Raw genomic sequence first — 13496 nt, forward strand, 5'->3', positions numbered from 1 at the left:
TACACGTAAATGCTTGAGGCATTAAAATAAGTGCACCAATATGTTAACCTTGTCTGTTTACTTATTACATGCAGTACACATTCCTGCTGGTATACTGTTAGATCTGCGTCTAGTGAATCCCACACTAATGCAGGTTTTTGGGTGGTAACCCAACCAATTCACACCACCTTGTTCAGGACAATTTGTGATAATTCAAATTAACGATAGTGGATGCATTCTAGGGTTTCATGAGATTCTCACTACAGAAAAAGATGCAATGAAATAGATAATATACAAGTGCTATACTGAAAATCTATCAGCATATATAGATTGATATATAAAGCATTAGCCTATGCTTTAGCGGTAGATGGTCAGTGAACTGTGAAAATAAATATCGATCTGCGATCCTCATCCCCAGATATTAATTTAGATCTTATATATTATGGTCTGCTAAGAAGTGTCTCTCTAAGCAGAAAGCTCTGACCGTACGCAGTGGCTCTCATTAACATGTTAGGTGGATTTAGATGTGGGGATACCAGGAGGCCGTAATTTCAGGTTTCGGCCTGTATCCCTAAACCTAAATCTGGGCATTACCAGTTATAGTCCCTGAACGTGGAATAACTGTGTGGCCCCAAGAATAACAGCTAAAAATCTCGGTTTTCCTTGATTTTAGGGACTATTGTGCTGACATTTCCCACCTTCTTTGAGCAGCTAGTGACATCAGTGTGGGTTGGTTCTGGTCAGTGAGTGAGGGAGAGGGACTGAGGCCATGGCAGGCAGTGACGTGGCTGAAGAAGCGTTGCTTCCTCCATGGTGCTGTAGAAGGATGGGTGGATGCAGGGCTATGCCCCTGCCTGGAGCCCCAGAAGCACTGCTCTGTTGTTTTGCCGGGTACAGACCAACACCTGATAAAACTGCCCCCTTCCAGTTTGGATTTTTGTCTTCTGACTTCAGCACTATTAGAGGGATTTTAAGTGTATTAAAATAGGCTCTTTTCTGTGAATTTCTTTTTGCTGCGTTTTTATATGAAAATATTTGCTGATAATCCTTTCATTTTTGTCTGCTCTCAGCCTTAAAGTTGTCCATTCACAGCTTACTGAGGAAATGATGCACACACAACCCAAGCCCCACTTATAGTTTAGTGACTTTATACTGACTGGTCTTTGTGGTTGTAGGTGATCTATTTTCCTCCAGGGTTAATTGATCAACTTACATTATGGCAGAAGCAATTGGTGTATGATCATTTCAGTCCTAGCGGTAGCCAGCAGCCAGGATGATGATGTTGCATCTTATGTTCTGTATCTCTCAATTATACTTTGCAAGCTCATGTAGCAATTGCGCCTGTCTTTATTTTTCAGTGGAGATCTCCAGGTGACGGGCAGTGCACACTGCACCTTCAACACTTCTCAAAAAGCTGTGGGCAAGGACAACTTCACTTTGATTCCTGCTGGCACTAACGGAACTGAGGAGCGGATGTCCATCATCTGGGACAAGTCAGTGGTAAGGATGTTTTACCCGATTCCAACCCTGAAATTAACATGATATAAGGTAAAGACTTGGGTTGTTGTAAAGTTCATTACGTTGGGATAAGATGTATTGATCAAATACTTATGAAGTTTAATTTTTAGTGGGGTGCTCTACATGAAGTTTAACTTTAAGTGCAGTGTTCTACGATAAATGTGCTAAGTAAATGTGCTCAGACATTGCTGCTAAGCTACCCTCTTCTGCTAAATGATATTGCATGAGTTTACTTTTTTGTAATGTGTGGTTTGCTTCCATCTTTATTAACATCTCCTTTATGTTACTGAGAAAACACTTTTGCAGGTTATATCAGCTTTTGCCATGATGCATTCAAGGAACAGATTACCATTGTGTTGGCATACTGTTCCCAAATAGGCTTGTCATTTAATCCTTAGGACTGTGGGGTGTAACAATTCCCCTTGGTCTGTGACATGGACTTTAGCTGATCTTTCTCAGTCAAGTAGTTAGTTCTTTCACTGACCTCTTTCTCATTTAAGTAGTAGTTCTTTCACTGACAGTGTTTTATGTGGCACATAGGTGACTGGTAAGATGGATGAAAACCAGTTTGTAGCAGTTACCAGCACTAACGCTGCAAAGATCTTCCACCTCTACCCACGGAAAGGCCGCATTGCTGTGGGCTCTGACGCAGACCTCGTTATTTGGGACCCTGACAGCATGAAGACCATTTCTGCGAAGACTCACAACAGCGTAAGTTGGTTCTTTGACAAATAAGCACTATTGTTATACGGTTACTAGCAGACATTTATGCCTACAGGTTGATTGCATTCATTCTATGTAGGCCTTTGTGATTGGATATGTAAAAATAACCAAATGGTTCTCAACAATATTCGTTTTTGGAGAATCACTTGTGTTACTTTTGCATGCTTGTGGAACTTGTTGGGGTGATTTGTGCCTATACCATTTGAACCATGGTGGTGATATTTGTTTTTGCAGCAGGACTCTCTTCTGATGGATACTTCTACTGAAGAGAATCTCAGCCAGGTGCCATACTGGATATGGAAAGTTGAAAGCGCTGTACTGCACTGATCGGTGGTGTCTCGGATCCAGTCCCAGGCAGATATGACATCAAAGCCAAAGGCATCACCCCTGTGCACTGATGTCTGTTACTTTTTGCACCCTTCAATGCAGATCTAGAATTTCTACTGTAGACACATTTCCTACCAAATAATCTTTTTCCGTGTTTATGAATCTATGCCTATTGTGCCTCCATCTAATGGTATCCCTCCTCAGTATCGAACCCACTATATTGGTGAGACAGAATATCTGGGACAAAATATAAAAAACAATTATCAGCAGGTAAGTCTAGATTTTCTTTACATAACTCCACAGATATGTACATACACTGTACATATATCTTCAAGGTACCTATGTGGACTTAGGAATAGTAAATCTGTGCTTCCCTATATGCACTCACACTTCAATATTTTCTTTCTTGTTATTTTGCCCTCAATATTCTTGTGCCGCAATATTGCTGGTGTCGACATTCAGTAGTACAGTCATTCAGGCCTGCACATTGTCTGCCTGGGGCCCAAACACAACTACAGGTTTTGTGAGTAGTGTGGTCTCATGCATGCTAATACTATGAAGCAGCACAGGACAAAGCTTTTCATGGCACAGACCTGAGATGAACAACAGGCCCGTAACTAGTGCAGATACCAAATTCTCGACATGGATCACTTCCAAAGACAGTTTCTCCTGGAAGAAACACAAGATGCACCACAGGTGGTATGTTTCAGCTTTCCTGCAGTGTTCCCTTTCGAGGGTTTGGTTTTTGGGTTAATTCCCTCATTTCAGTATAGACATCGTCCTTGAAGCCTGTTGTTGGTGTTGCAGCTAGTGCCAGATTTAGCCCAGCTCTGGGCACAGATCCACCAGCTCCTTTTGTAGGATTTCTAGCTCCTTACTCTGACCCGGCACAAATTGCAGCTTTCACTCAAACTATGCTAGCACTCTTCCACTCCATCCCAGTTCTCTCTGGTGCACAAGAAGCTGTTGGGACCTCCAAACAAGGTTTTACCGGTGGCTGCATCCCAGCTGTCAGTCAGCATTGTTCAGCCTTTTCCTGATACCGTTCTTTTGCTGCCGGAGTCCTTACTTCCATCAAAGTCCTTGCTGGCTACCTCAACATTGCTGCTGGTGCCGTCTCTGATGTCTCCTGCTGATCTAGTTGAGAAAGTGATGAATTTTGCGAAGGCATTTCCAGTCAGATCCAGACATAAGACGCAGAGGTTGATGAACGAGCCCCTTTTCTGGCCCTTTGCCAGGCTTCATGTCCTTGATGCCCAAAATTACCTGCACCCACATCCCACCTACAAGTCTCAGAGGAAGTTGACTCATTCACGGCTGTCCCATTAAAGGTAGAAGAGGTCCTTAAATTTACCATTGCTTTTAGAGAAGAAAAAAAAGCAAACCTAACTGAAATGTTGCAATTGACGTCCTCCCGTGTGGACCCATTGCTCCCTTTCAACCAAGAATTTATCTGTCTGATTTTGGAAACCAGTTTCTGCTCCTATGTTGAGCCACCAGATCAACAGCACCATCATGTCGCTCTTGGACCCAAAACGCTAATCCTTCTTCAGAGAATCTTGTTGTTCAGGCTTTCTCTTCCACTAAACAGGTCCCTGCTTATTTTTTATCTACTCCAACCGATAGGGAGTTAAAATGGACTGAGAGATGGAGAAGACTGACTTTTCAGGTAGTCTTACTCTTTGTTCCATGAATGCAATTTCTTTTTTGACCCTATACTCCCATGCTCTGTGGGAAGTGGCGCAAATAGTCGTTCTAACAGGGATGTGCAATTTCATAAATATCTACTTGTTGATGGGGCAGGTTGCTTCATAAATCTACTTGTCCTGTAAAAAAAATCTACTTGTCCCTTAGGTGCCATGTAGTGTGGCAACAGTAGCAATCTCATTATATGAGAGCTCTGATAACAGTCTCTCTGATTATGTCGGGGCTAACACTATAGTAGGGTTTGAATACTATCAGTTTTCTTATTTTGCCATCTATCTGCAGATCTATATACAGGGACTGAAGGTAGCGGTAAGCAATAGATTCAGGGTTGGACTGCCCTTTTGAGTCTGTGCAAACCAACTAACTTGTGTGTTTTAAAGGTTTTCACCAGCTCTTTTCTAATCTTTTCTGGGAAAGGTTGGAAATGTACTCCTGACAGGGTTCAGAAGTAAAACTTCTTCCAGAGTTGGGAAAAAAGTGGTTGGAGGGAAAGTGAACGCTCAACATATTTTGCATGAGCAAATCTACACAAGCATATTTATTTTTCGTGCTAAAATATAGTTTGCAAATATTTTCCTGGACTACGATTTCCTGGTCTACTTTTGTAAACGATTGTGAATTCATGAAATACGTAAATCTCCATTAATGCAAAGACAAATACCATGGGTACACCTTAGTGACTTTCGTTAAGAATTGAGTAGTTTTGCTCAGTATCATGAACTACCATGAAAATGTGTGCTTTTTGAGACCAGGAAATATTTTTCTTTTTGCCAGCGTTTGTTACAATAATGAGGGCCCAAAGCTTCTACAACAATAAAGCTTTACAAAAGCCATGTCAAAACAAGTCACACATTGACAAAATCAAAGGGCTGACCACCAGTGGCAGATCTATTGGCTTTGCCAATTCTTGTTTATTTTCTCATTTCCCATAATCTTGTCGAAACTGGTTACACTGACTTTCCATTATGAATTTTTTTAATGCTACCATACGTCAATACATTTTACTAAATGATGCTTCAAGGAAATGGTACATAAAATGTCAGTTTAGTAAAACTTTTTTTCTTGTTGCATTTTTTTGTAAACAATTTATTTTGAAAGCAAAATATCAACAATCTTACTGTCAACCTTCTGCAAATATTTGCATTTAATCTGAGAGCCTTCTGGGAGCAATTTATATAGCGTTATATTGTTAAACTTTGCAAATGGTGTACACATTTTTTTTACTGGAACCAGTCAATAGTGCAGTCCGAGCTTACACCATTTATTTAGAACTCTCACCCTCATAATAAAGGCTTTGCATTAATGAATCATAAAAACAAGTTTGAATAGCATTAACATATGCACACAAATATGACTTCAACTGCAGACAAGTCCTTTCCCTGTTCCATAATGTTGTACTGTAATTTGGCAGCCATAGGGTTGTGCTGCAGGGGGTTGGGCCGCTTGTCCCAAGGACAAAATAAATCCTGAAACTTATTGTCCTTGACCCCAAACAATATGTCCTAGGTGTTGGGCTATAGGAGTTCTACACCCCTGTTCTAAATCTTTCTGGCCACCTTTGTAAATATTTTGATGAAGTCCTGCATGATGGGCAGGACACGGCCGAACAGGTCCTCCAGGGAGACCTGGATATATTAGATTCTGTAGTGTATGTGGTGTAATCACTGCTTTTATGTGGTCATCCTCTGCCATAAAGAGATACGTTTTTGGGTGATGTCCAGTCAACCCTACAGACATGTCCTTTGAAAGAGATTGTGCTTTTGGTGAGAAGACCATCTCTTCAATCATGTTTGGGATAGGGCTCAGTCCTTGGGCCACCTTGCATATGGGAAACTCTATGCCCTCCACGATGGCAACCATACTAGTATGTGATACCTCTTCCCTCAGTTGGGATCTTCGTCTTGATGTAATGCAGATCGGAGGCGTTTATCCCCCCAACAGAGCAGAAAGCACCTATCAAACTGCACAGCTACAATGTGGTACTCACAACAATCAAAGCAAGGTGGGCTTGTATCCCTGCTGCCTTGAGATATTGAGGCAGAGGACTTGGGCTCAGGCTCATGATTTCAGGTTAGGGGTGGACCAGCTAGTAGGCGTCCTGACTATGCGGACCAACAATCTCACTTGGCAGGATCTTGCCAACCAAGTAGTAGTGGGATTGTACATATTTGCCCACTGATACAACCCTCTGGTGGAAAATATTTCTGCTGAAGAGAACGCATACTGCCTGCACTTCTATGTGCCTTACAGATCCCATTGCTATTGGCTTCCTAAGGAGTCAGCATGATCTTTCTCTGGTCGATGCCCAAAAAGAAAGAAAAATGAAAAAAGAAACCCAGAAAGTTTCTGGTCCCAACTACTACATGACCTAACAATGCACCAAGTGTGAATTTAGAAGAGCATCAAGCTGCAAAATTATGATTACAGCTAAGTAACTTTTTTGATCCACTTTTTGTGAATAGATGCCTATTTCAGTCAGTGGAGTTCTCAACATCAAGAAACGTGCCTTGGCTGATGCTGTTATGCTTATTATTGATTAGATTATTTTTGTTGCACGTTTGTCACTTGGGGGCTGTTTCAGAAATAAAAACAAACAGGATTTGCCATCATGCTCGTGCTTTCCAGAGTGTGCGTGATGACCCATTTGCATTTTAACTGGGGAAGACAAGTCACACAGTGAGTGGAAGTAATGTTGCTTTTTACGTGCCTTACTAATGCCATGCTACCTACTTAGCTCTGCTCCTGCTTTAATTGAATGAAGTGTCTGGGGAAGGATCACAAAATGAGGAAACACTGATCCACGGCACACATGTTTTCAGACTTCTTTTCTTTTTTAAATTCATTACAATCTGACGCATACATCCCATTGGTTCAGTGGCAGTGAACTAAGACTTAAACCCCGTCCCTGACCGACACCCTGTTGCAGATTTACATTCTTTTCTTTGACCACAAACAAGACACATTTGTAAGCCTTTGATGTATTGTCACACACAAGGAAAATGGGACCTTTTCATGCCCCTTCCCATATACAGTTTACAAAGGGTCACAAAGCATGCTGTGTGAGCTGGAAACGCATTTTCAACTTACAGTGTACCGTTTTTACATAGCAACTGTGTTGTGTGTTTTTGCAAATTGCAGGCTGTGTGACTGAAAAACACTTTTATACATCAGGCCATATATTTGAAGTTTAGAAATTAGGCACTCTGTTTTCTGAATTACAGATTTCAGAGCCCTTTGTTTCACTCCACTGGCCATACCTAATGAATAGTAGTGTGTTTATAACTGTTCAGTGCATTACAATTTGTGCAGGGTCACCCCCAAACGTTTTGCCTTCCTCCTTCCCTTTTTCTGACCTCATTTTTGCTGGCTTTAGGACTCTGTGCACGTTACCACTGCTAATCAGTGCTAAAGTGCATATGCGCTCTCCCCTAAAACATGGTAACATTGGTTCATACCCAACTGGCATATTTGATCTACTTGTAAGTCCCTAGTAAAGTGCACTACATGTCCCCAGGCGTGTAAATTGAATGCTACCAGAGGGCCTGCAGCACTGTTTGTGCCACCCACATAAGTAGCCCCATAACCATGTCTCAGGCCTGCTATTGCAAGGCCTGTGTGTGCAGTTTCTCTGCCACTTCGACATGGCATTTAAAAGTACTTGCCAAGCCAGAAACTTCCCTTTTTCTCGTATAAGTCACCCCTAAAGTAGACCCTAGCTAACCCATATGGCAGGGTGCTATGTAGGTAAAAGGCATGACATATACAAGTGTGTTTCATATATCCTGGCAGTAGAATACTCCTAAATTCGTTTTTTACTACTGTGAGGCCTGCTCCTTTCATAACCTAGCATTAGGTATGCCCTCATATACTGTTTGAGTGGTAGATTCTGATCAGAAAGGTATAAACAGGTCATGTTTAGTAAGACCAGAATGGTAATAGAAAATCCTGCTTATTGGTGAAGTTGGATTTTATATTACTATTTTAGAAATGTCACTTTTAAAAAGTGAGTATTTCTCTGCACTTAACATCCATCTGTGTCTTACAGCCTGTCTCCAGTCCACGTCTGGGTTGGGCTGGTTGACAGCTCTCTTGTGCATTTCATCCAGACAACCACAAACACAGGATGCACAGTCACACCTGCACTCATCCGCATACTGAATGGGTCTTCCTGGGCTGGAAGGGTGGAGGGTCTGACACATTTCAAAGGACAGTGGCTGCCCTCACACAATGGACTGCCATCCCCCCACTGGGACCCTGGCAGACAGGATTGTACTGAAAGGGGACCTTGTGCACTTCAAAACCACTCTTTAAAGTCTCCCCCACTTCATGGCGCTTTTGGGTGCATAACCTGGGTCCCTGACCCCTCCCACTCAGACACTGAACTGTATCCTGCAACCTGCCAAGAAGAGCTGCCTGTCTGCCCAAAGGACTCACCTGGACTGCTTTGCTGTGAAGGACTGCAGCCTTGCTGTTGCCTTGATGGCCTCTGGTTCTGCTGAGAAGTGCTCTCCAAGGGCTTGGCTTGGCCAGAAAAAACATCTTCTTTGCAAGGAAACTCCTTGTGCAGCGAAAATCGGCACACAGCCTGCAGCAGTTGATGCACAGCCTGCCCAGCGGTGAAAGAATCACTGCATCGCCGAATTGGGACGACGTAGCCCGGTTCCCCGAGTGGAGATCAACACAGCGCCAGCGTTGCAACCAGAACTTTGATGCAAAGCCCACCGGATCGACTCATCGCCAAGCTGGAATGACGCAGCCTGACTTCCTGTGGGAGGAATTGACGCAGTGTCTGCAGTGCAACAGAAACTCCAACGCATTGCCCACCAGATCATCCTGCGCACTGAGGATTTCCACTCATCGTCCGTGGGCTTCAGAAGCCCCGCACCGCAAAGAGGATTCAAGCCTGCGTGCCAGAATTCGCTGCAAAGCCCTTGCCGCATTGATAAAAACAGACGCATCATCTGTGCGCGCCCAAAAATCCAACACACACTTGCCTTTTTCCACACATCTCCTCCTGTGCAGTCTTCGTGCGTGTAATTTTGACGCATACCAGATACTTTGTTCATACAAGAGACATTTGTTGATTTCTTAAGACTCTTCTTATCATTGCAGCAGTGATATATTTTAACTCGTGCTTATCAAATCTCGATCGTTTTGACCTTAATTTACTCAGATAAATATCTTATGTATTTCTAAACCTGTGTGGTGTATTTTTGTGGTGTTATACTGTGTTATTGCATTATTTATTGCACAAACGCCCTACACATTGCCTTCTAAGTTAAGTCTGACTGCTCAGTGCCAAGCTACCAGAGGGTGGGCACAGGATAATTTGAGTTGTGTGTGACTTACCCTGACCAGGATTGTGGTCCCTACTTGTACAAGGATGTATACCTCTGCCAACAGGAGACTCCATTTCTAACAGTAAGCTTCTCCTCCAGTCTGGGGGCTGGCAGGGAGTTCCCTATGAGCTCCTGAGGTTTCCCTGACCTCTAAGGCATCTCAGAATGGGGGATGGGGAGTAACTCCAGGGGGCTTGTACCCTTCTCCACTCTACCTCCCACCAGATCAAGGGTGGTACCCGGACTCTGGTCAATCAACCCAGGGTCTGTACCCTGAGGCTGAACAGAGGTGAGACCTCCCTCACCTTGCCCCTACATCTCGGCTCCCGTACCCTCCTCTGGGGAGCGGTACTGCCAGACAACTGGAACTGTCAGGGTGCCCTTAGGGGTCACCCCTCTCGGTTTTCCTGCCACGAGGGGTAACTCATTCCCCAGAATGCAGTCAGTGGGCATCTGGGGACTAACTATGACCCTTCACTGGTACACCTCCCTACTCCGCCCCACTCCACTCCAGGGATACCAGGGCCAGAGTGCAGAAGAAATCCTCCCCACGGGCTGGAGTCACCCTACACACCTTGCCTGTGTACTGCTCTGGGGAAACTAATCTCTCCACCATCATGGTATGACTAGCCCCTTTGTCCCTCATAACAGTAACTGGGACCCCATTCACTCCCACCTGGTGGAAGTGATGACTCCTACCCTCCGGGATCACCGGCTTACCCTCCGAGTCCCTACTGAAGGATATTAGGGCATGGTCTATTTCCTGTCCCTGGGGACTACTTTCCCCTAAGGCCACATTGGCCACCTCTGTGGAGGTCCCACCATTGGGTGTTTTCTTTGGACATACAGAGTCTCCCTGCTTGTGTCCTAGCTGGGAGCACTCAAAGCAACGGGGTGCCCTGGGCCACCTCCCACCAGAACCACCACCTTGTTTCTCAGATGAGGTATGTGAGCCCTTCGCTCTCTTCTTACTCTGGGGCTTGTCTGGGTCATCTTTAACCTCCCCCTCACTCTATTGGGCGGAACTGGAACCACCTTTCTGGGGTCCTTTTTGGACACTGGTTCTAGCCCAGAGGTCTGCCTCCTCAGCAAGCTTCCTGTGATCAGTCAACTTACTGTCAATCAGGTGCTGGCATAACTCTGTAAAGCAAATACTAAGCATATGCTCTGTCAGGATCAAATCATATAACCCCTTATATTCATTTACTTTACTTCCTGCACTGATTCATCCAGTGCTTTGCTAAAAGAATCATAAAAGTCTACCCAAGTTTGGTGGGAAAGTTTGGTACTGTTCTAGAATTTCTGGCGATACTTCTCAGGGGTCAGTCCAAACTTGGTAATTAAAATGGTTTTCATTAGCAGGTATGAGTTACGGTCCTCTGGTTCTAGTGTAAGAAGTGTGTCCCTCCCAATTACTGGTACGTGTTTCAACTAGCCTACGCCCCATTGCTCTTCAGGAACCCCATAAGCCCTTAATGCAACTTCATAGCCTTCACACCATTTGTCAATGTCATCTCCCACCACATAACTTGGCACCATATCTCTGGGTATACAATCCATTTTGTCTCCAGCAGTTCCTCTATGTATGCTGCCACCATCACTGCTGGACTCAGACTGTTTAGACTTGAGGTCCAGCTCTTTTAGACTCCGTTCATAAGCCAAAAGTAGTTTCTTCTCTGCCACGTCCTCTGAGCCTTCCTCTCCTTTGCCTCCATGATTAACCTTGCCAATTGCAGTTGAAACTGTCTCTCCTCCCTCCTTTCCTCTTCAGTCAGGCCGTGACTTGAGACACTGCTCCCTCGTTTAGCAGGGGGCACAAATCCAGGGGCGTCACCCCCCACTGCTTTTGGCAAATCCTCTCAGGAGCCATACTCTGACCCCTCCACCTCAACATCCTCTTGTGCATGGGGTTCTGTCTGGGACCTCAGTGCCTTTTGGTACTCTTCCTTCCTGGAGGAACCGCGGGTGGGTACTTCCATCCCCTTGCAGAACCTTTTCAGCTGTCTGACCATGTATATCTCCAGCTTAGCTAGGTCAAACTCTCCTTGAGACTCGGCCAGAGACATGTTGTTTAGAATTAGATTAAAATGTAAAGTAGGAAAACAATTGCAGTAAAAATAAAAATCATGTTGACCTTTAACTGTGGGTAGGTAGTGAACACGTAGCTATTGTATGTTACTGCACAAACAAATCCTATCCTCACCACTGATCACCAATGTTAGAAATGGGGTCTCTAGTTGCCAGAGGTATTCTCCTTTGTCCAAATAGGGACCACAATCTTAGTCAGGGTAAGTCGCACACAATGCAAACTATCCTGTGCCCATCCTCCCTCTGGTAACTTGGCACTGAGCAGCCAGGCTTAGCTTAGTATAGTATTTGTGCAATAAATCATACAATAACACAGTGAAAACACCACAAAAATACACCACACAGGTTTAGAAAATATAAGATATTTGTCTGGTTAAATTAAGGTTGAAACGGTTAAGATTCAATAAGCACAAGTTGAGAACACTTTTGCAAGATAAAAAAAGAGTCTTAAATCTTAGAACTCAACAGTTGTCTCTTGTGTGCACAAAGTACCTGCTTTGCGTCAAAAATAACATGCATGGAGACCACAGAGGTGGAGATGCATGGAAAAATATGGTGTGCCTCTGATTTCCCGACGCGCCACAGACTATGCACAATGCAAGGGGCTTTGCGTCGATTTCAGGCACGCAGTCTTGGTTCCTCACTGCGATGCGGGGATCTTATTGATGCCCAGGGACAAAGGAAATCCTAGGCATGCGGGACGAGGTCACTGGCGTTGAGTCAATCTGGTATGGCAATGCGTCAAATTTTCTGTCTCACTGCAGGCGCTGCGTCGATTCTTCACTCAGGAAGTCGGGCTGCGTCGTTCCGGCTCAGCTGTGCGCCAATCCGATAGGGCTCTGCATCTAATTTCTTGTCACAGTGCAGTCGCTGCGTCAATTCTTCACTCGGGAAGTCTGGCTGCGTCATTCTGGTTCGCCTGTGCAGAGTTTTTCTCATCACAAGGCAGGCTATGCGTCGTTTCCAGCAGGCTGTACTGCGATTTTCGCCCCACAAGGAATTTCCTTGAAGAGATGAAGTCTTTTTGGCCCTGAGACTTTAGAAAACAGGAGGCAAGCTCACTCCAAGCCCTTGGAGAGCACTTCTCAGCAAAGTCAGAGGCCAGCAAGGCAGCAGGGCAGCAGTCCTTCACAGCAAAGAAATCCAGGTGAGTCATTTGGGCAGCCAGTCAGTTCCTTTTGACAGGTTGCAGATTCAGGTCCAGAAGTGCCTGATTTGGTGGGGTCAGGGACCCAGTTTATATATCCAAAAATGCCTTTTAAAGTGGTGGAGATGTCTGAGTGGTTTTGAAGTGCACATGGTCCCCTTTCAGTACAGGTCTGTCTGCCAGGGTCCCAGTAGGGGGTTTGGCAGTCCATTGTGTGAGGGCAGGCCACTAGCTTTTGAAATGTCAGTGTCAGGCCCTCCACCCTCCCAGCCCACCAAGACCCATTCAACATGCAGATGTGTGCAGGTGCGACTGAGCATCCTGTGTTTGTGGCTGTCTGGGTGGAATGCACAAGGGAGCTGTCAACCAGCCCAGCCCAGACGTAGATTGGAAACAGGCTGTAAGACACAGATCACTAAAATCCTTAGTGCAGAGAAATGCTCACTTTCTAAAAGTGACATTTCTAAAAAAGTAATATAAAATCCAACCTTACCAATAGGCAGGATTTTCTATTACCATTCTATTCTGGCTATACTAAATATGACCTGTTTAGCCCTTTCTGACCAGAGTCTACCACGCAAACAGTATATGAGGGCAGACCTAATGCTAGCCTATGAAAGGAACAGGCCTCACAGTAGTGGAAAACACATTTAGGAGTGTTCCACTAC

General features: G+C 44.5%; 1 protein-coding gene across 3 annotated transcripts in view; it reads left to right on the plus strand.

Annotated features, from left to right (window-relative positions):
• DPYSL2 (dihydropyrimidinase like 2) overlaps positions 1-13496 on the plus strand; it is a 377715-nt gene that overhangs the window by 341977 nt on the left and 22242 nt on the right. For all 3 annotated transcript variants that reach the window (XM_069214158.1, XM_069214159.1, XM_069214161.1), the window contains 2 exons: positions 1338-1479; positions 2038-2208. In XM_069214158.1, the coding sequence (XP_069070259.1) occupies positions 1338-1479; positions 2038-2208 (313 nt within the window). The remainder of the gene's footprint in view (positions 1-1337; positions 1480-2037; positions 2209-13496) is intronic.

The sequence above is a fragment of the Pleurodeles waltl genome, chromosome 11, assembly GCF_031143425.1.
Source record: "Pleurodeles waltl isolate 20211129_DDA chromosome 11, aPleWal1.hap1.20221129, whole genome shotgun sequence".
NCBI lineage: Eukaryota > Metazoa > Chordata > Amphibia > Caudata > Salamandridae > Pleurodeles > Pleurodeles waltl.